General features: G+C 35.0%; 1 protein-coding gene across 3 annotated transcripts in view; it reads left to right on the forward strand.

The window, feature by feature from the left end:
- The window catches only part of MIGA1 (mitoguardin 1), a 75,838-nt gene that overhangs the window by 20,964 nt on the left and 28,711 nt on the right, over positions 1-26,163 (forward strand). For all 3 annotated transcript variants that reach the window (XM_037148125.2, XM_053655517.1, XM_037148126.2), the window contains 3 exons: positions 892-1,025; positions 1,754-1,877; positions 20,543-20,643. In XM_037148125.2, the coding sequence (XP_037004020.1) occupies positions 892-1,025; positions 1,754-1,877; positions 20,543-20,643 (359 nt within the window). The remainder of the gene's footprint in view (positions 1-891; positions 1,026-1,753; positions 1,878-20,542; positions 20,644-26,163) is intronic.

The following is a 26,163-nucleotide window of genomic DNA, read 5'->3' on the forward strand; positions in this document are numbered from 1 at the left end:
TTTAGGTTCTCCTCCAGGTAATTGAAATGATTTTTAGAGGCGATGTATTCTTTTAACCATCATATCTTAAAAACATCTTGACAGTGACTTTCCTGGATTCTTAAACAACTTTTAAAGATCTTTTTCTTTTATATGTCTTAAAAAAATTAAAGTTTTGAAATACTTTTAGTAAGCTGTTTTTTTTTAATTTGGAGAAAAAGAGGCACATACTCACCCATTTTCCCATATTGTCAGGAACATGAAATTCCTACTCGAGCTCTGCCTTTGTGAGTTCTTCCTTATAATCTTGTAGCTTTTAACTCTGGCCCAGCGGTTTGTTCATCCAGATCAGCAAGTTGGTATCTTACTTGTTTTAGATACCTGTTCGTGGGGAAAAGGTAGAAGAGACTCTATTGTAGACTTCTTACGCTACTTTACTCCCTCTTAGCTTTACTCTTTCCTCTGGGAACCTTTATAAACCTCATAGCTTCATATTAACTAGTTTGTTTTATTTACTCATTACTTTTCTTTTTAACTTAGGATGTTATTTTGAAAGGTAGTAGTGTGACTATAAAAATAGCTATTATTGTTGCATTTTTGATGAGTTCATGATACTGTTTTAGAAAAATTCCACACATTATATATATTTGAGTTACATTTAAAGCAAAATAAAAACATTAATAATTTCTCTCTGATTTTTGGTTAACTAGAACTATAGGCCTGGAATACATTGGGGAATTAGGGATTCTACTGTGAAATGACATGAACATAAAATTATTCTTTAGTACCAAAACTATAGTCAGACTGTGTTTGCTGTTGATGATAACTGTATGGAAAACATTTCAGATGCCAAATGATTTTATTTTGGCATTTGTTTTGCTTATTTACAATTGTTCCGTTCTTAATTTTTAGGTATGGAATTGTTTGAAGAGGCATTGCGTCGATGGGAACAAGCTCTAACCTTTCGAAATAGACAGGCTGAAGATGAAGCCTGTAGTTCCATTAAACTGGGCGCAGGAGATGCCATTGCTGAAGAAAGTGTGGATGTAAGGGTGATTTTCTTGAGAGTGGTATTCCTTGTTGGAGAAATCAAACTATTTTAATGTTGATTCAGTGTACTTGCTTTCTACGGGATTTAAAAGAACTGTTTATTTTCTCCCCTGGGATTATTTGGAACTGTTTCTTATTGGGCTCTTTCTGTTGAATTTTCTGATTTTGTAGGTATGTATAGAATTAAGCAGATATGATTTTTGAAGGAATTTTTAAGGTCTGTTTTGCACTTTGGGTTTAATTAAGTTTCATTATAGTCACAAAAATCACGCAGAGTTAGAACTTCATTGGTACTTACTGATCATCTAACTAGTGACTCAAATTTGGGCATGCATCAGAATCATCTGAAAGGCTTGCGAAAATACAGATTCAAGGACCCCACCCTCGGGTTTTTCATTCATTGGGACTGAGGTAGGTCCTGAGAATTTGCATTTCTAAGAAGTTCCCAGATAATGTTGATGCTTCTGCTGCAGGGACCTTACTTTAAGAATCCCCGATCTAGTCCAGCTCAGTTTCACAGATACAGAAACTGACTCCTTGAGAAATGAGGTAATTCAGCCAAAGTCACTGCCAGAACCCAGGCCTCCTGACTTCTATCTATCACAGTACTCTCTGCACCCAGCAGGAGTGTTTTTATATCTCTCACTTATGTAAAAGTGGAAAATGTTTGAAGTTTAACACTAGAATATAATATTTTCTGTGTGCACTTTCTGTCTCTTTGTAGGATATTATTAGTACTGAATTTATCCATAAACTTGAAGCTCTGCTGCAAAGAGCATACCGTCTCCAAGAGGAGTTTGAAGCTACCCTGGGGGCATCCGATCCTAGTTCTCTTGCTAATGATATTGGTAAGATGAATATTTTACATGGTTTTTATTAAATACATGCTTTAAAAATATTCTTTTAATCCGTTGTTTCAGTGTATTAGTATGGCTACATATTTTTTTATGAAATGGCAAAGAGTAAAAAGTTCTATCACTGTTTTTTTTTCAGTTTTATTTTTCACATGAACTTAATGCTTTAAGATATAAATTCCAGTATTTATAGTAGGTAGGGTTGTGACATTATTTTAAAATTATATTCTAAATGAGAAAATTTCAGTTGAAGTGCCAGATGGAGGGAAAAATGTAAAATAATATAAAAATAGGACATAGACACACCACCTCAGAAACATGCGTGTAATTCATGGCACACATTTAAAGTATTTTAAGTAATTATATTTCTTGGACCTCATTTTAGTTGCAGGCTAGATTATTTTATTTTATTTTATTTTTTAAGAGAAAGAGGAAGGGAGGGAGGGAGAGAGGGAGAGAAACATCGATGTGAGAGAGCAACATCTATCAGTTGCCTCTTGCACATGCCCCTACTGGGCACCCAACATGGAACCCAGGCATGTCCCTGACTGAGAGTTGAACCTGCAACCTTTTTTGGTTTATGCGACGACACTCCAACCAACTGAGCCACACAGGCCAGGGCACAGGCTAGATTTTGATGTAAGTAGTCAGTACATATGTTATTATATACCATTGTCTTTGTTTCTTATTTTTAATGAGCAAAGAACTTTGAGGAGACTTAAGTGAAGTCTTCCAAGGAAAAATGATTAAAATTGCTTCCTCAACTTCTGTAAATGCTCCAAAGAATGAAATAAGACAAAATTATATTACATCATTTTTGTTAAAAATAATTTGAGTCTTTTTATTGAGAATTATTGTTTTCTAGGGAAAAAAAGCCAAATACTTAAGGAGTGTTAAGTTTTCCCACATTTTTTCTAAACATAAAATATTGACAGTAGCTGTATTTTGAGTTGTTTACATGTCTGTGTATTTTGAGTGTAGGTAACAAATTTTGTTTGTACGGGATAGGCAAGGTTGGGGAGTGGACAAAGCGCTTTTATGCCCTCTCCAGACACACCACCTTCCCAGCACCTGGCTGTGTTCACCAGCCTGGAAGCTTTCTGCCCCTGTAGTTTATTATTCTTAGGGAGGCTTCACTACGTAGGCATGATTGATTAAATCACAGCCATTTATGATTAATCTGCAGCCCCACTCGCCCCTCTGGAGTCAGGGATGGAGCTGAAGTTCCAATCCTCTAATCATATGGTAGGCTCCCTTGGCAGCCACTTCCCTTCCTCCAGGAGTCACCTAATTAGCATAAACTCAGGCATGTTTAAAAGGGGCTTATTATAAATAATGAAAGATGCTCCTGCCACCCTCATCACTCAGGAAATTCCAAGGGTTTTAGGAGCTCTGTGTCGGAAAGCTGATAAATATATATTTCTTATTATATTATAACATCACATCTTGAAGTGGATGGCACCAGAATCAGAGATCTGCATCATGACACTTTTGAGCGACCTTAGGTCAGTAAGGATGATTATTATTTTTTTAATTTTAATTTTCCATTATAGTTGACAACAATATTACGCTAGTTTCACCATGAATTATTAAAACACTTTGTTGTTCAACCATCTATAAATTAGACTGATTTTACTTTCACATTTTTTATCTTGATTATAAAGGTATCATGAGATATTTTACTATATATTATACTAAAATGTATGTGTATTTATCAAACTAAGTAATAACTTAAGAAAATGTAAAAGTTTTTTTGAGGGGTTGATATCAATTCACATTTTACTTGGAAATATTGCCAATGCTGAGCTTTTTTGCAGGTGGGTATTTGCCCTAAGTATTCACAGCTGCTTTTACGCTTCCTTTCAAAGCATCTTAGTTTTGGAAGACACATGTGTCAGGTTCTATTGACAGTGGTAGAGCTGCAACCAAACTTATTTCACTTATTGGAATTCCAAATATAAACTCTACTTAATGGTACACTGGTACTGTCTATATTAGTTTGCCGAGTTAACGTGTGAACAAGATTATAGGACAGTTTAAATCTTCCTCAGCATGATTCTTTTAATATGTTTAAGTAGTCTTAGCAGTTTTTTACATCATATGTTCATTAAAGTCAATCATATCTATTTTCTTTTTAAAAAATAGTGGAGCCAAAAAGCTTCTGAGTTATTAGTTGTAATGAGTTTCTTAGTTACTTTGGTAGGTGAAGTTAGTAACAGTTTGAAAATCACATCATATGATTCTAACACTGAATTAAGGTGATGGTTGCACAGCTCTGTACTTTTACTAAAATTTATTGCTTTTACACTTATAAAAGGGGACTATTGTGGTATGTATATTATAATTTAATAAAGCTGTTGAAACAAAAAATAAAAAGGTAATGTTTTCTACCAGAAAAAAAGGCTGTTAAAAATAGAGTATGTTTCAGTTCAGCTAATTTTAAGTAAGTGAAGTTTTGTGGGTTTTAAACAGGGCAAATGAGCACTTTATGCTAAAATTTTTTAATAATGTAAATCCCTCAAATTAAAACAATCTCATCAAGAATGACTTAGTTTCAGAGTTCACAGGCCTAGGAGTTATTAACCATGTTTGTCGTAGGTGGTACCACTTTAGCTGGTAACCAGAAGTACTGAGCATTGTTGTCAATATCCTGTGACCTCTACTATTGTTTACATGCATGGGAACGTCTGCAAGTGGTTTTGGTGATTATTTTGCTGTTATTTTTACTTTTACTGTTAAATTTAGGATCCTCTGGCTCCTGGCTCTAAAATCACAACCACTCTAATGCACTTGTAAGCCAAGCTATCATTTTGTTAAAATAGGAAATATTTTTGATATTTGGGAAGTAAGTGATAATGATACAAACACCTTACTTCAAATATATTGTGCTTTTAAAGCATTCCTAAAATCATATTTCATTAGTCATTTATTGTGCTAGACTATCCTTAAAAAAGAAATATAGTATGATACTTGTGATGTTCTTCAACCTCCCTTTACATTTATTCCTATAGGAAAAAAGGTTTGGAAAAGGTAGGGTTTGAATTGTGTTTTAAGACATAAATCCCTTGCATAAGATGTAACCACCCTGTATTTGCTAATTCGTCTTTTGTCATTTTCTGTACTGGTAGTTCCTTAACCATTCTAATTAGTGAATAATCATTATTGGATATATTTCTGTATTTGGTCTTATACACCAAAAGTTTGCTCCTGGCTTAAATAATAATTATTTATTGTATTTATCTTATCATAAAGTGAAATGAAGATTTGAATTAGTTCTCTAATAATAATTTTTTTCTTATGCGACTGTTCAGTGTTAAATGGGAGGTGCTGAAATCAGTAGAGGGCAGCACATTTTATCTATAATACATGTTAGATGCCTATGACTCATAAATGCCATTCAGTGATGCTCCAAGCACTGGAAGTTACTGTATCTTGCCATGTACAATGCACACATTTTTGCCCAAACTTTTGAGGGAAAAAGAGGATGCTCATTATACATGGGTATAATGATTATATACCATGGGTATAATAATGGGTATAATAATCCTGTGTGTGATGTGCATAAAAATGTGGGTATGCATTATACACAGGAGCACATTATACATGGCAAATACAGTAACTTTAGGTCACCACTCTTTTTCTGGCATGTTTTGTATACACCTGCTACTGTAACTCAGAGTAAGACAGAGTGGCGGTTATACACAGACACTTGACATGTCACTGGTGCAAATTTCCATTAGTGTGCAAGCTCTTCAGGCCAACAGCATCTAGAAGTGTTATGCTTATTTGTAGTTTCTGTTTTTCAAGGAAGTGTTAAATTGCCATCATTAATTTATAATTTTTGTCATTGTAATTTTTGAAGTCTCAACCAAAAAGCTGCGATATGATTTCAGTTATAGACAGTATGTTTAGTAGTTGAGATTGTGGGCTTTAGAATGAAAAAAAAAAACATGGATTCAGGTCCTGGCTCTACACTCTTACCAGCTATGAAACCTAAGCAAGCCTTGATCTTTCTTAGACTTGCCTTTAGCAATACAATGCAGGACTGACTGTATTAGGGTCAACTATATAGAATTGTAAAGATTAAATGAGATAACCTGTGTATCATATTTTCGAATAGGCACTTGGTAAACACTTGTTCTCTATTTATATTGTAGTTGTATTCTAGAATTTGTATGAGGCCTGTTATAATTTATTTTTAAATTGCATGGTTGAGGTAAATGGGTATCACATGTTCATAACTTGTTTTACAGTGATATTATTGTCATTCTCTAGACAACATTAATTTCTTCTGTGAATTTTTAAATTTTTTTCTCACAGTAGTAATGTAAATTTGCATTTTCTGAAACAAGGTATTTAAGCCATGTGTAACATTATTTATTCAAGAGAGTAAAATAGGATACTTTTATAAATCCACTTTTTCTGTGTTAGAAAAGAAAACTCATCTGAAGGACAGATACTTTGCAGACATACTGTTTTTTCTAGATGCAGCTAAGGTTATTGGCTTTCCTTAATCCCTGACCTTGCCATACAGACAGGAGGAAAACAGAAATGTTAATGAGTATACTCCTTCTTGCCAGCACATCCAATTATTTAGCAAATTCTGTTGATTTCACCTCCATAATATAGTTCTCGTTCATTCTCTTTCCTGTGCAACCTCATTATGTTTTGCTTGGGTTTCATGATCTCCTAATTGGGCGCCTGCCTCCATTCTCACTCTCCACTGGTGAGTTACTTTCTTGGTACAGAGCTCTCATTTTACGTTGCCAGGTTCTCAGACCACTCTCCTAACCTCTTTGTTTTACTCTGTCCCATATAAGCCAGCCAGTCTAAAATAAGGTTTTTTCCAAAATGAAATTCCTCTCTGAGATTTTAGTTGTATTATTAGCTTCAGATTTTAAATAAATTTTTCTTACTTTTCTTTTTTCATTCTTCTGCCAGTGCTGTCTCATTGCGTAATTCGACATGCTTTGCACCATTTTTCTGTTTATAGAACACAACTCTCTTCAAAGTTACTTCCTGTCTGCATTCTTCTTTGCTTTTCAAGCCAGAGGGAAACTCTCATATCTTTCTCTGTTCCATAATAATGGCATTTTTTGGTCTTATGGGTACCATTTAAGATTCATCAGACTCTCTGGGTTGTGAATAAATTGAGAACACAAAAAGAGCCAGATGTTGATTGTAAAATAGAATTAACTTCATTTTGAACCTTTTTTTTGCTAATGGCTGTATTGGACAATGTGTGAAGGCTTTCTATGCTTCCTCACTTACCATCAAAAAAATTCTTTGGAGCCCCAGCTGGTGTGGCTCAGTGGATTGAGTGCTGGCCTGTGAACCAAAAGGTTGCTGGTTCACTTCCCAGTCAGAGCATGAGCCTGGGTTGTGGGCCAGGTCCCCGGTTGGAGGTATGTGAGAAGCAACTGATACATGTATTTCTTGCACATCGATGTTTCTCTCCCTCTCTTTCTCCCTCACTTTCTCTCTCTCTGAAAACAAAAAAATAAAATCTTTAAAAAAATTCTTTGGAGAAGACATGAGAAATACACAGTTTTGTCAGTCTGTGGGAGCATTTAGATTTTTATAACATTAATATTTTAATCTGTGAACATAGTATGGTTCTTCATTTACTTAAATCTTTTTTATCTTTCATAATGTTTTAAAATCTTCTCCATGGAGGCCTTACATATCTTTATTCCAAGGTCCCTTATAGTTTTGTTGTCATGGTATCTATCTTTTTTAAATTTACATTTTTTAAGTTTTTATTGCCAGTATCTAAAATGTTAATATTTACATTTTATATATTATCAATAACCCTTCTGAATGCTTATTAGTTCTGCCACCAGGAGTTTGTCATAGGCTATTTTGGAATTTTTATCTAGACCACATATTGTGGATGTTAACATGTTTATTTTTTGTTTCTTTTCCAATCCTTATGCCTTTCCCCGCTGCCCCCTGCCATCATGCTGCGTGCCTTCCATGTGATGAAGTAAGGGCTGAAACCCTTTCTGAAGGTTACTTCTGGTCAGATTGGACAATCAAAACTTACTTTTTTAACGCAGTCAGAAAGCAATATGTTAGTATATAATTCATAAGACTCAGAGCCTAAGCTCCCTCCACAAAATAGAAGATCCTTCTTTCAATTTTTCCTTTCCACTTCCATTCTTTCCCATACTTCCTCACTGAAGCACCCTCAGCCCGTTTAAGAGCCTAAGAACTTAAAAGTAACAGACCTAGTTTGTGACTGTGGTTAATCTGATTATCTGCTACAGTTTTTTACTGATACATCTTAATATCTGTGACCTCTTATAATTCATATGGAGATTCATATACCATGGGTATCAGGTAAAAAGGAAGTTAGGTACAGTACTGTTTTCTGTATGATTATATTCTTTTTCATTTTAAGTAAATAATTTCGTAGACTTTGGAAAAGTGGCTATAATGGGTGGTAGATTCACAAATGTTTGTTTTAGTATTTTGATTAAAAATACACATCCATGGTAAATATGTAATTTTTGTACATACCAAGTATTACACAATAAAAGTATATTTATCTTTCATATTAAATAGAAATTTGTGAATTATTTTGGTAAAAATTAAGCTTTAGTAAGTGAGAGATTGGTAGAAAATAGATTAAAACCTAACATCAAGGAATGATTTGTACTCCAGTAGATTTCCATTATCATTATATCATACAGAATATGTAAAAATGACATGGTTTGGTATTTTACTTCAATATTAGTACATTCAGAAGTTAACATTATTCTTTATTCACTTTGGTTAGGCTATTAGGGCAGGACCAAATTGCTTAATTTAATACGAGTGTAAAAATAGACCCGATTAATGACAAAACTTGCTCAGTTTCTTGGGTATATCATTTAATTGTTATGGTTTATATGAATAAAGTTCAGTATTACTAATCTACACTTTCATTAGATCTCTTCTAAAACTAATTGGGTTTCATAGTTTGTATGCTTATATTTTCTGTAGAGTATGTATCTGCAACAACTGTATTACCAGGAAAGGTCTTAAGGCATAACTTTATAAATGTTGTTTTTTTGGCTGTGGCAAAGGGCTTTGAGATTCTTTCATACTGATGTGTAGACACAAATTTAGCCCTTAAAAACAAACCAGGAATTTTTGTAGCTCAGTGGCATTGCTTTGCATATTTAAGATATGTATTTAGTCCTCTTTATAATTTTTTTTAACAGAATGAACTCATACACTGTTACTTCTGAATTATTTAGCAAACATTTGATTGCTAACTGTGTGTCCGACATGGCATAAGACACTGGAGACAAGATGAAGAAGATGTCACCCTTGCTTGTAGGGGACACAGCAGTTTTGGAGATAGGCATATGTAGCTCAGTGGAATAAGTGCTGTAATAATGTGTTTAGAAAGTGCTATGGAAACACCAAACAAAAGCAATGACTATTCATGGGGGGCTCAGGGAAGGCTTCACAAGTGTGATGTTTGAAGAATGAAGGTCCACCAGGAAGACCATTGATAAAAGGCCATTCCAAGCCAAGGGAACCACATGAAGGTATATAACAGAGACTGTTTAGGGAACTGTAAGTCATTTGTTATATCTTGGGAACACAATGTATACAGGAGAGTAGTGGGAAAGAAATTGAGAAAGGTGGACAGGAAATAAATCATGAAGGTCCTTGTTTTGTACCTTTATGCAAAAGGGAGCCACTGAGAAGTATAAGAAGTCTATCAAATTTATGTGTTAGGCATTTGGGACTTTCAGCTAAGATGGAGGCATAGGTAGACACACTGTACCTCCTCGCATGACAAAAATTAAGGACAATAAAAATTTAGAAACAAAAAAAAACAACCAGAACCGACAGAAAATTGAATGGTATGGAAGTCTGACAACCATTCATCCAGACTGGTAAGAGGGATGGAGTTGGCAGCCAGCAGAGAGGGGCCGTGGAGGGAAAAGGCAGTGGTTGCCAGACCCGAGAGCCCAGGCGGTACAGGGCTAGCAGACCCTGGGCACGGAGAGGAAATGAGCAGAGGGCACAAGGCAGTTGACTGACTGCCGTCACATGTTTGTACGCAGATAAACCAGATGAAAATGGGCAGTGAGACAGACCTCACAACCCAGGGCCCCAGTGCCAGGAAATAAAGCCTAAAAGCACTGATTGAAAACACTTGTGGGGGCTGGCGTGCTGGGAGAGAACCCCAGCCTCACAGGAGAGTTTATTGGAGAGACCCACAGGGTCCTGGAATGTACACAAGCCCATCCACCTAGGAATCAGCACCAGAAGGGCCCAATTTGCTTGTGGGAAGCAACAGAAGGGACCGAAACCTGAGAGAGAGCAGAGCAAGTGTCATTGTTCCCTCTCTGACCCCGCCCCCACATACAGTGTCACAACCCAGCAACTGGGCTGCCCTACCCTGGTGAATACCTAAGGCTCCGCTCCTCACTACATAACAGGTGCGACCAGACCAAAAAAAAAAAAATGGCCCAAATGGAAGAACAGATCAAAGCCCCAAAGCCAATACTTTTAAGCAACCCAGATATAGCCAACCTATCAGATGCACAGTTCAAAGCACTGGTGATCAGGATGCTCACAGAATTGGTTGACTTTGGCTGCACATTAGATGAAAAAGTGAAGGTTACAATAAGTGAAGTGAAAGAAAATTCACAGGGAACCAATAGCGACGGGAAGAAAACTGACTCAAATCAATGGAGTGGATCAGAAGGAAGAAGGAAACAACCAAACAAAAGAATGAAGAAACAATTTTTAAAAATGAGGAGAGGTTTAGGAACCTCCAGGATATCTTTAAATGTTCCAACGTCAGAATTATAGGAGTACCAGAAGGGGGAAAGGAACAGCAACAAGTGGAAAACTTATTTGAACAAATAATAAAGGAGAACTTCCCCAATCTGCCAAAGGAAATAGACTTCCAGGAAGTCCAGGAAGCTCAGAGAGTCCCAGTGAAGTTGGACCCAAGAAGGAACACACCAAGGCACATCATCATTACATTACCCATGATTAAAATGAAGGAGAGAATTCTAGAAGCAGCAAGAGATAAGGGGACAGTCACCTACAAAGGACTTCCCATCAGACTGTCAGCTGATTTCTCAAAAGACACCTTATAGGCAAGAAGGGGCTGGAAAGAAGTATTCCAAGTCATGAAAGGCAAGGACCTCCATCCAAGATTGCTCTATCCAGCAAAGCTTTCATTCAGAATAGAAGGACAGATAAAGTGCTTCTCAGATAAGGTCAAGTTCAAGGAGTTCACATCACCAAGCCCTTATTATATGAAATGTTAAAGGGACTTACCTAAGAAAAAGAAGATAAAAAATATGAACATTAAAAAGACAGCAAACTCACCGTTATTAACAACCACACCTAAAACAAAAACACACTAAACAAACAACTAGAACAGGAACAGAACTATAGAAATGGAGATCACATGGAAGGTTAGCAGCTGGGGAGTGGGAGGAGGAGAAGGGGGGAGAGGATACAGAGAATAAGTAGCATAGACGGTAGGTAGAAAATAGACAGGGAGAGGGCAAGAATAGTATTGGAAATGTAGAAGCTAAAGAACTTGTGGCACACAGACATGAACTAAAGAGGGGGAATGTGGGTGGGAGGGAGTATGCAAGGTGGAGGGGAATGAAGAGGGGGATTGGACAACTGTAATAGCAAAATCAATAAAATACATTTTTAAAAAATTTATGTGTTAGCAGGAGATTGTGGAAGGGTTGCCCAGTACATTTTAAATATTTTATCCATCCTTTTCTGCTCTTTTATAAAGAGGATTTCATTGAGGTAGTGAGAAACCTTCTAAGGGAAAATTAGATACTTTTCTAGCCTTGTACTGATTCCACAAATTCTCTGGCAGAGAATAGGAAAAGCTGTAAAGTGAGACCTCCTGGCCACGAGAGAGACATTATTCTTCTTTTTTGGTAAGCATCCAGATAGAACATGTAGCAGTATTGAAAGAGCTTGGCAGCAAGAGCAAATACCTCAACCTATCATCTTGAGTCAGATGTCAGGCAGCCCAGAGTTGATGCTCTAAGACCTTGTCCTTTGCCTTTTGTGCACAATCACTGTGGCTGGAGGATAAACTCTCTGAGGGTTTATTTTTAGGGAGTGACATGAATTACAGGCTTAACTTGTGTACTCAGACCTCTAAATATACAGAGTGCAATTGTAGAACATGTGAGATATTTGGCCTAGTAATTTTCTCCCATGCAATAAGGCTTATAATCATAATTTCAAAGTATTTAATAATACTACAAAGTGAGGTCCAATTGGTATTACATACCAATTACAAGTCAAAATAGGTTCAGAGATGAAAGCGGTAAGAAAATTGCTGGGGTGTCAGAAACAAGGGAAAAGCCTGCTGCTTGCCTTTGCCTTTTTTGTATTTAAGTTACATCTTACCAGCTTGGATTTCTAAGTCCAAGACCTTCACTCACCCATACAAGGCCTTTGTTTGATTAGGAAAAAGACCCATGTAGCCCCTTGGGAAGGGCGTGTTCATAATAAGAAAAAACTCACTTCCCAAGAAGATGCAGTTCCAGGATATGGGCTGGATATCTGCAGCCACTTGTCACATTGGCCAGGGGCCTTTGTGTAGTGTTCAGAGTGACCAGCTGTTCTGAGTAGCCTTGTCAAAGTCTCTACAACTGCAGACCTAACCTTGATTACTTTTTGCTATAATTCGGGTTATCCAGTCACTTCTTTATCATCTGAAAAAAAGGTAGTAAATGCCTTTAGTCCTTTCTCTTTCCTTCTATTGCTCCTTTTGCATTGGCAGCTGTATTTCCCAGTTAAGAATCATAGTTGTTATGTTGGCCAATTGCGGCATATATGAAGTTGTGATAAATAGGGAAAGCCAGTTGTGACAAACTGTGGAAAGAGCTTTTTGGGTAGGGCCATAGTAGCAGGCCATTATTGCATATATATTATTTTACATGGGCAAAATTGTGTAAATAATGACACATCAAGAATGGATTGATTTTCTTTCTTTTGTTTCAGTGGACTTCATTGCTATTTTCAATAGTAAGGTACATTGAAAGGAAAATCAAGAAAATATATCATAGGTCTTTCACTTTCTGAAATTGTGTTGTTTTTTATTTTTATATTCAACGTTTTTGGTCTCTCAAACTATACTGTAGCATTTTAAAACAAATCAGGATAAAAAATATCCACAGTATGGGTATGGCAGATAGTGATATAAGATACACAAAGTGTAGCAATAGTTTTCTAAATTTCTTAATTATTTTAAGTGATTATACCAGACTCTGGAAAATAGCTTATCTTGTGGGCAGCAGGAACTTTTCCATTTTTAATAAAATCATACAAAAGACAAGGTTCCAAGTCATATTTAAGTTGCTAAAAATCATCTGGAGAATAGCTGCTGACATAGAAGTCAGATGACACTGAGACATTTGGCAGGCTTCCTCTTGCTGGTGTTACAAAACCCACAGTGGGCAGCCTAGACTTTAAAAGAGGAGTGGCATCTTTGGAATCTCCACTAGAATCCGCTGAGGTTAAAATAGACCTGATGTCTTCTGAGTGACAGAAAATAGAATGTGCCTAGTGATGGCAAAATGAGGTGTGCAAAAAATCTGCTTGCATTGATTTAAAGTAATAGATCTAGGCCTGAAGTTTCAGTTCCAGGGCCGAAGTGTCTCCTGGTTTGCTTTTTTTTTTCTTTTTCCTTTTTTAGCTTTCAAGAAAACTCAGCTTTGGAAAAAGCCTAAGTAATATGTGACTTAGGAGATTGTGAAAAGGAGGGTGGCTTGAATCCAGTCAGATTTGTGGCCTAGAATGTGTAACTATTTAGTTAAAAGTACACCTACTCTCAGTGTTCTAAGGAAAAACATAGTTTATGTCTATTCATGAATGTTTTAAACGTTTTGGGTGGTTGACACAGGTTAAATGTTTTTTAAGAATTTTAGGCTCACTTTTTTAAAAGGTTAGAGTTAAGAAAGAGCAACCCCACCAAGTGCCAGTGTGGTAACTTATGGCACATTTTTTATATTTAATCACCCAATTATGAGGAAAGCTTTTTTTGGCAGTTGAATACTAATGATGGGTCTTTAAGGGGCTTAAGCTGCATATTTTAGGTTTAGAAAATCGTATCATAAGTTTAATTAATTCAGGTCTGAGTATTAGAAACATAAGAATTTTAACAGGGCTCTGAAAACAAAGCCATATAACAGGCAAAATGACCTAGAGGAAATATATATGAGAAGTTAGGGATTTCCATGTTTTGGGGATGGTCAGTTTATAATAACAGGTTTTATTTAGTTTATATAAACAGATATTTAAGTGTTTATGTACTCTATTGACAACTGTAAAAACCATCAGAAAAAAAAATGAAAGTCAAGGAGTTCATCATCACTAAGCCCTTACTATATGAAATGTTAAAGGGACTTACCTAAGAAAAAGAAGATAAAAAAGATGAACAGTGAAAGGACAGCAAACTCACAGTTATTAAGAAGCACACCTAAAACAAAAGCAAATTAAGAGGACAGCTAGATCAGGAGTGAACCATAGAAATGAAGATCACATGGAGGATTAGCTACAGGGGAGTGGGAGGAGGAGAAGGGGGGAGAAGGTACAGAAAATAAGTAGCATGGACGATAGATAGAAAATAGGGGGGAGGGTAAGAATAGTAGGAGATACAGAATCTAAAGAACTTGAGACACGTGGTCATAAACTAAAGGGGGGAATGGTGGGGGAGGGGTGTACAGGGTGGAGGGGAATGAAGGGGGGAAATAGAACAAATGTAATGGCATAATCAATTTAAAAAATGTAAAAAAAAAAGAAAGAAAGAAAAATAAATAGAAAATTCGAGAAAGTTCATCCATTTAAGTTGTGTCAGTCCAGCTGGACAGATGGGCTGTGTAATCAGGCAACAGTTAAATAAAAATTCAGATAATATATTCAGTGGTACACATTTATCGTTCACATAATAATATGAATAGCTAACATGTATTGAATGCTTACTTTACATATAACTTGTTTAATCCTCACACAACTCTATGAGGTAGATTTTTCTACCCCCCATTTTATAAACAAGAACACTGAGGAACTAAGAAGATAAAAAATGCACCCAAGGTTACACAGCTGATAAGTAGCAGAGTCAGAATTTGAATCTAAGCTGTATGGCTCAAGACCTATGATTTTAACACTTGCTGTACTGCCTCACATGGAAGAAAAACATAAGCTAAATTTTGGAGGAAACTTGCAGGGGATAGTACTTGAGCTGCAAATTATAAAGCAGTATGTCTTTCTGGGTACATGGGGCAAAGGATCAGAAGGGAATAAATTTGTACATTGGAGAAGATGCAGGAGGAACCAACAGCTTGAGTGAAGAATTAATATGGCAATAATTATACTAGCAAAAAATTACTTAGCACTTACCACGTTAGCAAGGACTGTGCCTCCATAAATCTCTGATTTAATCCTCATGACAACTCTGTGAAGTCAATATTGTTATCCCCAGTTTACTCAGATAGTAAACAGCAAAGCTAGGATTGGAATCTAGATGCTTGCTGGTTTGACACCAGAGTCCAAGCTTTTAATTACAGTGCTTTGTAGCAAATGGGAGTATAGTAAATGTACTCAGCTAAAGCTGAGGGCTCCTTTAGTAATTAATGGAAAACAAGGTTAGATAGGTAGGGTGGACAGAGATAATGGAAAGCTTTGAAAACTAGACAAGGAGCCCTTGAAGATTTTGATTAAGAAATGGCCTTTTTGTTCTAGGTACAATAAAGCATTCTTGTACACAATTAGGCTAGTTTAACAGTTACATATATTAAATGAAATGGATAGTCCATGAAAGCACTTAGCAGAATGCCTTGAGCACATAGTAGTCACTCGGAAAATATGAATTGAATCTGAATTCTCTAAAGAACTTGTAAGCTCTTTGCCCTGAAGATAAGATATGAGCAAGGAAGGAGTGCTCTAATAGTGCTGTCTAATAGAAGTATGAGTGAATATGAACCACCAGTGTAACCTTAAATTTTCTAGTAGTCACATGAAAAGCTAAAATGAAAGTAGTGAAATTAATTTTAGTAATATATCTTCTTAAGCCCAGTATTAATATTTTATATATTTTGATACTAAGTTTTCAAAACCCATTGTGTATTTTACACTTACAGCACCTCTCAGTTCTGACTAGCCACATTTCATGTGCTTGGTAGACACATGGGCTAGCAGCTCCCATACTGGACACCACAACTCCATAATTTCATAGCATGGAACCTGGCGTCAGCTGACCTGGGTTTGAATGCTGCCATTCTATTCCTTAACTGTGTGAGTACAGACCAGTTACTTCACCTTTCTCTACCTTAGCCTCTTGATATATAAAATGAAAAAGAATATTACCTACTGCAAAGGATTGCTGTGGGAGTTATGAAATAATAAATACGAAGCATATTACTTTGTTTCTGGCAAGTAGTAAGTGTAAAATAAATGATTTTTAATTTCATCACACTCTTATTGTTGTTAAATAGCCAGCATCTCTTATTTTTCATCTTTTTGCAGTCTTTTTACTGCACATAATTGATACTCCTCACCCATACATTCCCATTTAAAGTTCTAAATCAATCACTAAATAGCAAAGAAAGATTGTGAGTTAGAAGAAAAAAGGTCGTGAGTGGTATACATGTGGCATTAGACTTTGCTATTACTACTGGTATTCCTTTATAGGGTATAGATAAATTATTTTCACTTTGCTGTTATATTTAACAGACTGATCAGATCTTTTCACTTTTAACCTAGCATCGTTATAGATGCTTCATCTTCTAGGGTGTGAAATTCATGTCTAATAAAGTTTTATTGCCAACATTTAAATACAGAAAGTATTTCATGGCATTTGCTGCTTTCATCAATTTGTGGCCAAAATATATAGACGTACTCTTTTCTTTCCTTCTAAACCCTGAGAGGAAAGTGCACAAAACAAAAAGGTACAGTAATCTATCACACCTTATTGTGTAGCTATTATGTAATTCAAAAAATTAAACATTGCCAAATTTCTAAAAGATCCCCTTGTACCGCCTGGCAATCAATAGCTTTTCCACTTACCCACCAAATTAACCACTGTTCTATTGCTAATGTTGTTTACTTCCTGGTTTTTCTTTATAGTTTTACCAACTTAATAATCAATTTAGTATAATTTTGCCAGTTTTTGAATTTTAATATAATGAAATCATACATATAATTCTTCATTCAACCTATTGTGAAATTCATCCACATTCTTGCATGTACTAGCAATTCATTAACTTTTATTGTTGTGTGGTATTTCCCTGTATGAACGTGCCACAGTTTATGTATTCCATGGTGATGGACATTGGTTTTTCTCCATTTTGGAGCTATTATAAGTGCTGTTATGAATATTCTTATGCACATAAGCATGCATTTCTGTAAAAACACCCAACGATAGAATTGCTAGGTCATATAGATATAGAAGGCAGTCTTGAAGTTTAATAGGTAACGTCAGAATTTCCACCGTGGTTCTACCAATTAACATTGCTACCAGTGGCATGTGAGAATTTCCATGGCTGTACATTCTTAACAACAAAAATGGCCATTTTTCCCAGTTCAGTAATTCTAGTAGGCGTGTAATGATATCTCATTGTGACTTTATCATTTTTTTCTAAGAAAAATTTGATGGGAAAATATTCCTGCTAGTATTGATTAAGATGAAGGCTTTGGTTTCCAATTTTCCATGCTGTCCTTGCCTTTTAATACCACAATCAAGAGTTGGTGATATTTTTTAGAAAGTGTATTTAATTTTTTTCAATTATATATTTCAATTACAGTTTACATTCAATATTATTTTGTATTAGGTTCAAGAAGCATTTTAAATTTAAATTTTTTCTTTTTTTCTTCTTTCCTTTATTCCCCTCCTCCCTGTATCTGCCTTCCAGCATCTCTTCCCCCACCTTAGTTCATATCCATGGGCCATACATACAAGTTCTTTGACTTCTCCATTTCCTGTACTCTTCTTAACTTCTCCCTGTCTGGTTTGTACTTACCATTTATGCTTCTTATTCCCTGTGCCTTTTCCCCCAGTCTTCCGATAACCCTCCATGTGGTCTCTATTTCTGTGACTCTGTTCCTGTTCTAGTTGTTTGCTTAGTTTGTTTTTGTTTTTGTAGCTTTAGGTTCAGTTGTCAAAAGTTGTGAGTTTGTTGTCATTTTAGTGTTCATATTTTTGATACTCTTTTTCTTAGATAAGTCCTTTTAATATTTTATATGATAAGGGCTTAGTAATAAAAAGTACTTTAAATTTTAATTGGATGCATGAAAGCGGTAAGTTTGAGATATTACCCAGTATTCTTTCTTTATACTTTTTATTGGCTTATCTGAAAAACAGATGTATTATTTCTCTTCATAATTATTAAGCTGCCACACCAGGAAGCATAACTATTACTAAAGTGAGAAGTATAATCTATGGTTTACAAATCTGGATTCAGTGAATAAGCCTTTCCAGTTCTTCTGAACCATTTTTTTTTGTTAGATTTTTTTTTAAATAAAGTATAGTCATGGTAACTGATCTGGATGATGTTGAGTGGCTGGTTTCTGTTGAGTGAAGTAAAACAGACTTTTAACAGCTCATGGGTAATGTCTGAAAGGTAAAGTGACATGAGATAAATGTCTGTGTTCCATTCTGAAAATAGCAAAAGGCATATGGAACCAAGATTTAACTTCATTGGCTAGTAATTTCATCCTGCTTTAAAAGTACTTTGGCAAAATGAATATTGTACTGTGATTTCTTTTTGTACAGTTAATAGTAACAATGGAAAATTATTAGAAGTTAAAGGTTTGAAAGTTGTAAATGCCAATTCAGTTATATAAATAATGTTTTAGTTTGTGCACGCATTTCAAAAGATCATATATGCCCTGAAAGGAGAATAATTGTAGTTTTTCTGGATAATTGAGTTTCCAGAAATACCAATCTTATAGCTATTTATAAATGTAAAACAATTGTGTTGTTTTGTTCCCAAATTTGATGAAAAATTAAAATTTCTGAAAGAACATGTATTTTTGAAAATAGAATCATTCAACCTCAGATTCCATTATTCATTTAGTAGTTACAAGGATTTTGAGTTGACAAGTTAGATATTTTTAAAGGATTACTGTAAACTTCAGTTGAGAACAATTTTAATTTAAACTTAGAATATAAATGGTTAAAGTGTAAACCATGGTTTTACCAGATATAAAGTAGTAAAAAATATGCTATGTATATGGTTATTTTTGATACTTAATAGGAATCAACCTTGTACCAATTATGGCTTATTTGCATTTCTGCTTGACTAGAGCTTAGAATATAAATTGGTTTAAAAACTTTTGACTTTAAAATACATTAATGGTTTGGATTTTTAAAAATCTTACACTTCCAGTATAAAATTACAAAATGTCTATTTTTTCTGGTACTTGGAACTTTAAAAGGGCCTGGGAAATTTCTGGTAAAGGCAATGAATTTTATTTTAGGAAAAACGATGCAATAGAAATTTGAATGAATGAAAGCCAAAGGGAGTTCTGGTTTCTTTTTAAAGAAGATAAAGTATCCGACAAAGTTAGCAGATTGAGAATCAAAATAAGAAAAATTTGAATATAGTTTATTGTTTTCTTTTTCACACTTGTGATAAAATTTGGAGCATACCAATTGTTTGCTACAGTGTGGTCATTCGGTAAGCAAGTACAGTATTTGAAAGTTGAATGTTAACAGATTCCTGATGATTGTATGTGAAGATATTGGCACCCACATTCAGAATGTTGTGTATTGATATAGGTTAACTATTTGAAAATATATTAAACTTTTCCAGGCCTTTAAAATCATTGGAGCAGTTATATTTGACCCTCAGGCAAGGAGAATAAGTGTGAAAGACCTAGATCTCTTCACTTTTGGACTTTTTAGTGTTTAAAGTGTTTTATTTATTTATTTTTAGAGAGAGGGGAAGGAAAGGAGAAAGAGTGGGAGAGAAACATCAATGTGTGGTTGCCTCTCATGTGTCCCCAGGCATGTGTCCTGACTGGGAATGGAACCGGCGACCCTTTGCCTCACAGGCCCATGCTCATTCCACTGAGCTATACCAGCCAGGGCCTTTTCAGTGTTTTAAAGCGGCCTTAAAGACCAGAAGAACTGAGATACCTTCTTCAATTGTTATAATTGATCAGTTTATCACAACTGAGAGGCTGGATAACATTTTATGTTAATAATTTGTTTAATTTGACTGAACCTACCAGCTTGTTCAATATGAGCAAGGCCACTTGGAACTAAATTACTGTTTCATACTGTCTTTGGTAATATGCTGATTTTACCATGTAGAGTAGATTATCTAACTCCAGTTATTATATACCAATTAAGTTATTATATACTCAGAAATGTTTTTAATCCAAAATTAAATTTAATCCCCCTTTAAAGCAAAAATGTCTACTTTATAGCACTTTCTTTTCTGGCAGTTTTTTTACAATCAGATAAACAAAGAATACACTTTGAGAGTCTTCTCAGATTATGTCCCATTAGTTTGTTTTGTTTTCCTTTTAGGCTGCAGTAGTCTATATTAAGAAAGACTGGAGTAAAAAAGAAAGAAGGAAAACCAACTATAGAGTATGAAATATGGCAGTGACAAAGAATATCAGTTTCTAATTTTTCCGTATTTGCTTTTAAGATAAAGATACGGATATCACTATGAAGGAGAATGTGGATGACTTTGGCCTACGAGACACCTTGAGTATTGCGTCAACCGATTCTTTTGCTTCAGCAGCAGAGGTAGGACATGTATGTTCCTAATGAGGATTCCTCATTCTTTTTCAGCTGGAGAGTACAGTTTTGCCATTGTGCTGTAATTTAGTTCAGTAGCCATTTATTTAGCATGTGGTATATATCAGGAGACAAAGATGAATATACATGAATGTAAGTTCTCACCAGACCTCATTGTTTCTTGAGAGAGGTGGACATGTAAGCACATACTGTAAATGGTCACTTTTATACATTGTAGATTATGGGTGAGTCATGTCATTACCTTAATGGAGAGCAGTCGACCTTATATCAAAAGTCTTAAAACTTGTTCAGGTTTTTCAACTCAGAAATCTTACTTCTAGATGTTATTTTTTTCCAAGGAAGTGATCAGATTAAAAGATTTATATATAAAAATATTCACTTTGGCATTTTAATAATGAAGAACTAGAAACAGTCTAATGCCACATTATGTATGGTACATCCATAATTTGAAACAGTGTAATGTCATAAACATGTTTGTAATCATTTTTAATAACGTGGAAATGTGTTAAGTGAAAGGAGTAGTACATAAAGCAGTAGATAGAGAGTATGATTGTGATTTTGTATTAGGAAAAGAAAGAAAAATGTGAGTGCCTAAATATATAATTTTTCTCTACCTAAATGTGTAATTATTTAGGCAGAGAAAAAAGGCTAGATATAAATACACTAATGTATAAATAGTGGTGATCACTGAATTATACATTTTTTGGTAATGTGTTTTCTCCTGAGAATTAAATTTTGTATCAGAAGAGAATGCTTACAAAATGGTGATCTTTTTATATTTTTTCTACTTAAAACAGTTGTAAAAATCATATATGGCCACTTTTACCTTAGAATAATTTCCTTTCTGGGTAGATTTAGGAAATTAATACTGTTTAAAACTGTTATATTTTAAAATATAAATAGTATCACACATGTGTAATCGATGTATGAATTTATGCTATAGTGTGGGAAGCTTTAGGTATTCTAATACCCTGGATCTAAGCCTTAATTCTTCTTTTTTAAACACTTTGGTGACCGTAATCTTTCATCCTGTCAAGATTTTTCTTATATGTATATTTTAGCTGTTGCTTACAGTATCATCTCCTGAATTGTGTGTTAATTTTCTTATATTTTTATACTTGTATGTTTTCAACAGACAGAACATATGATCTTGTTTCATGGGAAAGCTATTTACTCTTCCTTTAACTATTTGATGTAGACATTTTTTTCTCTTTTGTGTATGTTCTTTTCTAGCCTTATTAAGATATAATTGACATATAACATTATGTGAGTTTAAGGTGTACAGTATAATGATTTGATACACATATGTTGTGAAATAATTACTACAACAAGATTGGTTAACAATTCTATTACCTCACATAATTACCTTTTTTGTTGTTGGCAGAACAATTAAGATCTACTCTCTGAACAACTTTTAAGTATATAATACAATATTATTAACTATACTTGCCATACTATACATTGAGATCCCCAGAACTTATTTATTTTCTCACCAGAGGTTTACACCCATTGACCAGCATCTCCCCATTTCCCCCTCCACTTAGCCCTTTGCAACCACCATTCCACTCTGTCTCTATGGGTTTGGCCTTTTTAGATTTCACATGTAAGGGATGCTGTATATTATTTGTCTTTCCTGTCTGATTTATTTCATTTAGCATATAGCGTCTTTGCATTCCATCCATATTGTCTCAAATGGCAGGATTTTCTTCTTTCTAATGGATGAATAATATTTCATTGTATATATAAGTATATCTGTAAGTATATATATATCTATATATATATACACATACACACATACACACCACATCTTCTTTATCCAGTCCTCTGTTGATGGACACTTAAGTTGTTTCCATACCATGGTTGCTGTGAAAAATGCTGCAGCGAATGCAGGAGTGCAGATGTCCCACAACAGTGATTTTTATTTCCTTTGGGTATACACCCAGAAGTGGGATTGAGGGATCATGTGGTAAATCTGTTAAATATTACTTTTTCGAGGAACCTCCATATTGTTTCCATAGTAGCTGCACTAATTTACATTCCCACCAACAGTGCACAACTGTTCCCTTTTCTTCATATCTTCACCAACACCTGTTATCTCTTGTTTTTTAAAATAATAGGCATTGTAACAGGTCTGAGGTAATATCTCATTGTGGTTTTGATTTACATTTCCCTGTTAGTGATGCTGAGCAACTTTTCATGTACCAGTTTGCCATTTGTGTCTTCTCTGGGAAAATGTATTCAGGTCCTCTGTCCATCTTTCAGTTGGATTGTTTGGGTTTGTTTGTTGTTTTGCTGTTCAGTTGTATGGATTCCTTATGTATTTAACCCCTTATCAGATAGATGGTCTATGAATATTTTTCCTCATTCTGTAAGTTGCCTTCTCATTTTGTTGTTTCTTTTGCTATGCAGAAGCATTTTAGTTTGATGTAATCTTACTTGTTTATTTTTGCTTTTGTTGCTTGTGCTTTTGTGAATTGAATGCATCCACAAGGTCGTTGTCAAGGAGCTTTTCTTGCCAATGTCAAGGAGCTTTTTTCCTTTATTTTCTTTCAAGAGTTTTATAGTTTCATGCCTTATGTTTAGTTTTTAATCCATTTTGAGTTAATATTTGTTGAATGATGTAAGATAGGGATCCAGTTTCATTCTTTTGCATGTGGTTCTCCAAATTTCCCACCACATTAAAGAAGCTATTCCTTTCCCACTGAGTATTCTTGCCTCCCTTGTTGTATATTGATTGACTTGCCCTGGTTGAGTGAGTTGGTTGGAACATCATTCTGTACACCAAAGGACTGTGGGTTCAATTCCAGGTCAGGGCATATATGTTCATTTTGGGTTCAGTCCCCAGTTGGGGTGCTGTGGGAGGCAACTGATTGATGTTTCTCTCTGTCTCCCTTCCTCTCCCTCTAAAATCAGTAAACATACCCTTGGGTGAGGATTTAAAAATTTATTTTAAAATATTGACTGACTATATTGCAAGGGTTTACTTCTGGGTTCTCAATTCTGTTCTGTTTGTGTGTCTATTTTTATGCCAGTAGACAACTGTGTGATAATTATGGCTTTGTAATACAGTTTGAAATCAGGAGGTGTGTGTGCTGCCTCAGGTGTGCTTCTGTCTCTGGACTGCTTTGCCTCTTTGGGGTCTTTTGTAGCTCCACATAAATTTTGGGATTGTTTTTTCTGTTTTCGTGAAAAACGCCATTGGAGGTGGGTTTTTTTTTCCTTAAGATTTTATTTATATATTTTTAGACAGAGGGGAAGGGAGGGAGAAAGAGAAGGAGAGAAACATCAATGTGTGGTTGCCTCTCATGTGCCTCACACTGGGGACCTGGCCCACAACCCGGGCATGTGCCCTGACTGGGAGTCAGACCGGCGACCCTTTGGTTCTTGGGCTGTTGTCACTCAGTCCACTGAGCCACACCAGCCAGGGTGCCGTAGGGATTACAGTGAATTTATAAATGACTTTAGGTAATACAGACATTTTGACAATATTAATTATTCTAATTCATGAACATGGGATATCCTTCCATTTGTGTCTTTTTTCTGTTCATCATATTACACAATTTTCAGTGTACAGATTTTTCACCTCCTTAGTTAAATTTATTCCTAAATATTTTACTCTTTTTTATGCTGTTAATAAATGAGATTGTTTTCTTAATTTCTCTTTCTGGTTGTTGTTAGTGTATAGAGATTTGACTGATTCTTGTATATTGATTTTGTATCCTGTAACTTTACTGAATTTACTTATTAGTTCTAACTGGGTTCTTTTGGTGGAGTCATAAGGGTTTTCTATATATAAGATCATATCATGTACACATAGAGAGTTTTACATCTTTCTCTTTAATTTGAGTGCCTTTTATTATTGTTTTTTGTTTGTTTGTTTTTTCCTTACCTAACTCCTCTGGCTAAAACTTTCATTACTCTGTTGAATAACAGTGGTGAAAGTGGGCACCCTTTGTCTTGATCCTGTTCTTAGAGGAAAAGCTTTCAACCTTTCACCTTTGACTAGCTGTGGGCTGGTCATCTATGGTTTTTACTGTGTTGGGGTCCATTCCTTCTATACCCAATTTGTTGGGAGTTTTTATCGTAAAATGATGTTGTATTTTGTCAAATGCTTTTTATCTTTGTGTTCTGTAGATGCTTATGTCCTAGATGGTTTATGGCAAGAATAATTGCTAGTCATGTTGCATTTTTTCACTATGAAGAACAATGTACAGAAATACTCTAAAGTTCCTTTGTAATGTACAACTTAAAAAATATTTTGCCAAGTGTTCATTGTACTCACTTTGAATTTGATATATGTCACAAAATTTTTATAAATTTTTAAAGAATCGTTATGGAAAACAAAATGCATGAATACCGCAAGAAGGACTCAATATCTGAGAAACATCCTGGGAATGCTTCTAGGGTATAAATATATGATCTCAGAATGTGAATGTTCCAAGATAAATTCTTTTCTAAGAAATGCTTGTTAAATTATGTTTAATTATACTTACTATATGCCAAGCCCTTAAATTAGGGAAAACTATTTTAATGAAGAAAGTTATTAAGAAAATAAGATGAGAACTATGTGGTAACTTAAAGTTTGTGATTATTTGAAAGCTTTATTCAGAATTACCAGAAAGATTCTTTGCCTCTTTAGATTAAAACAAGTTCTGGCGTAGGATTTTCTCTAAGCTAGGTCAGTTATTTGTGAAAGTGATTAACAGGATTTTCCTACATAAGCTTTGCCAAACATTGGTTTGGAATCACAGCCTTTTTTTTTCTTGGAAAAGTCTGGTTTTTTTAATAATGACTTTATTTAGATTTAATTCACATACTATAAAATTCACTCTTTAATGTGTATACTTCAGTGCTTTTTGCATATTCACAGAATTGTACAACTACTACCACTTTCTAAATCCAGAATATTTTTATAACTGTTAAAGGAAAAAGAGCCCTGGCTGGTGCAGCTCAGTGGATTGAGTGCGGGACTGTGAAGCAAAGGGTCACCGGTTTGATTCCCAGTCAGGGCACATGCCTGGGTTGCAGGCCAGGTCCCCAGTAGGGGGCATGTGGGAGGCAACCACAAATGATGTTTTGCTCCCTCTCTTTCTCCCTCCCTTATCCTCTCTCTAAAAATAAAATAAATAATTTTTTTAAAAAAAGAAAAGAAAAAGAAACCCTAACTATTGGTCATCACTTCCTTTTCTCACCTACCCCTGCCCCTGCCATCCCTTGGCAACTACTAACCTACCTTCTGTGTCTATGAATTTGCCTGTTCAGGACAGTTCATATAAATAGAATTATACAATTTGTGGGTTTTTTATGCTTGACATTCTTTTGCTTACTATGTTTGCAAATTCTGAAAAGTCTTAATGTTAGGATGCCACTGCATTAAGCACTTTCCTAACTCTCCTGTTTTAAAGAGATTGCCATTGAATGTTGCAAAGAGTAATTTTTAGCCTTAGAGTTTATTTTTCTTAGAATTGCCCCTCTTTAAGATACATGTGTGTTTAATATGTAAATTGT

Source organism: Artibeus jamaicensis, unplaced genomic scaffold, assembly GCF_021234435.1.
Source record: "Artibeus jamaicensis isolate MK-2021 breed Jamaican fruit bat unplaced genomic scaffold, CSHL_Jam_final scaffold_1019, whole genome shotgun sequence".
Lineage (NCBI taxonomy): Eukaryota > Metazoa > Chordata > Mammalia > Chiroptera > Phyllostomidae > Artibeus > Artibeus jamaicensis.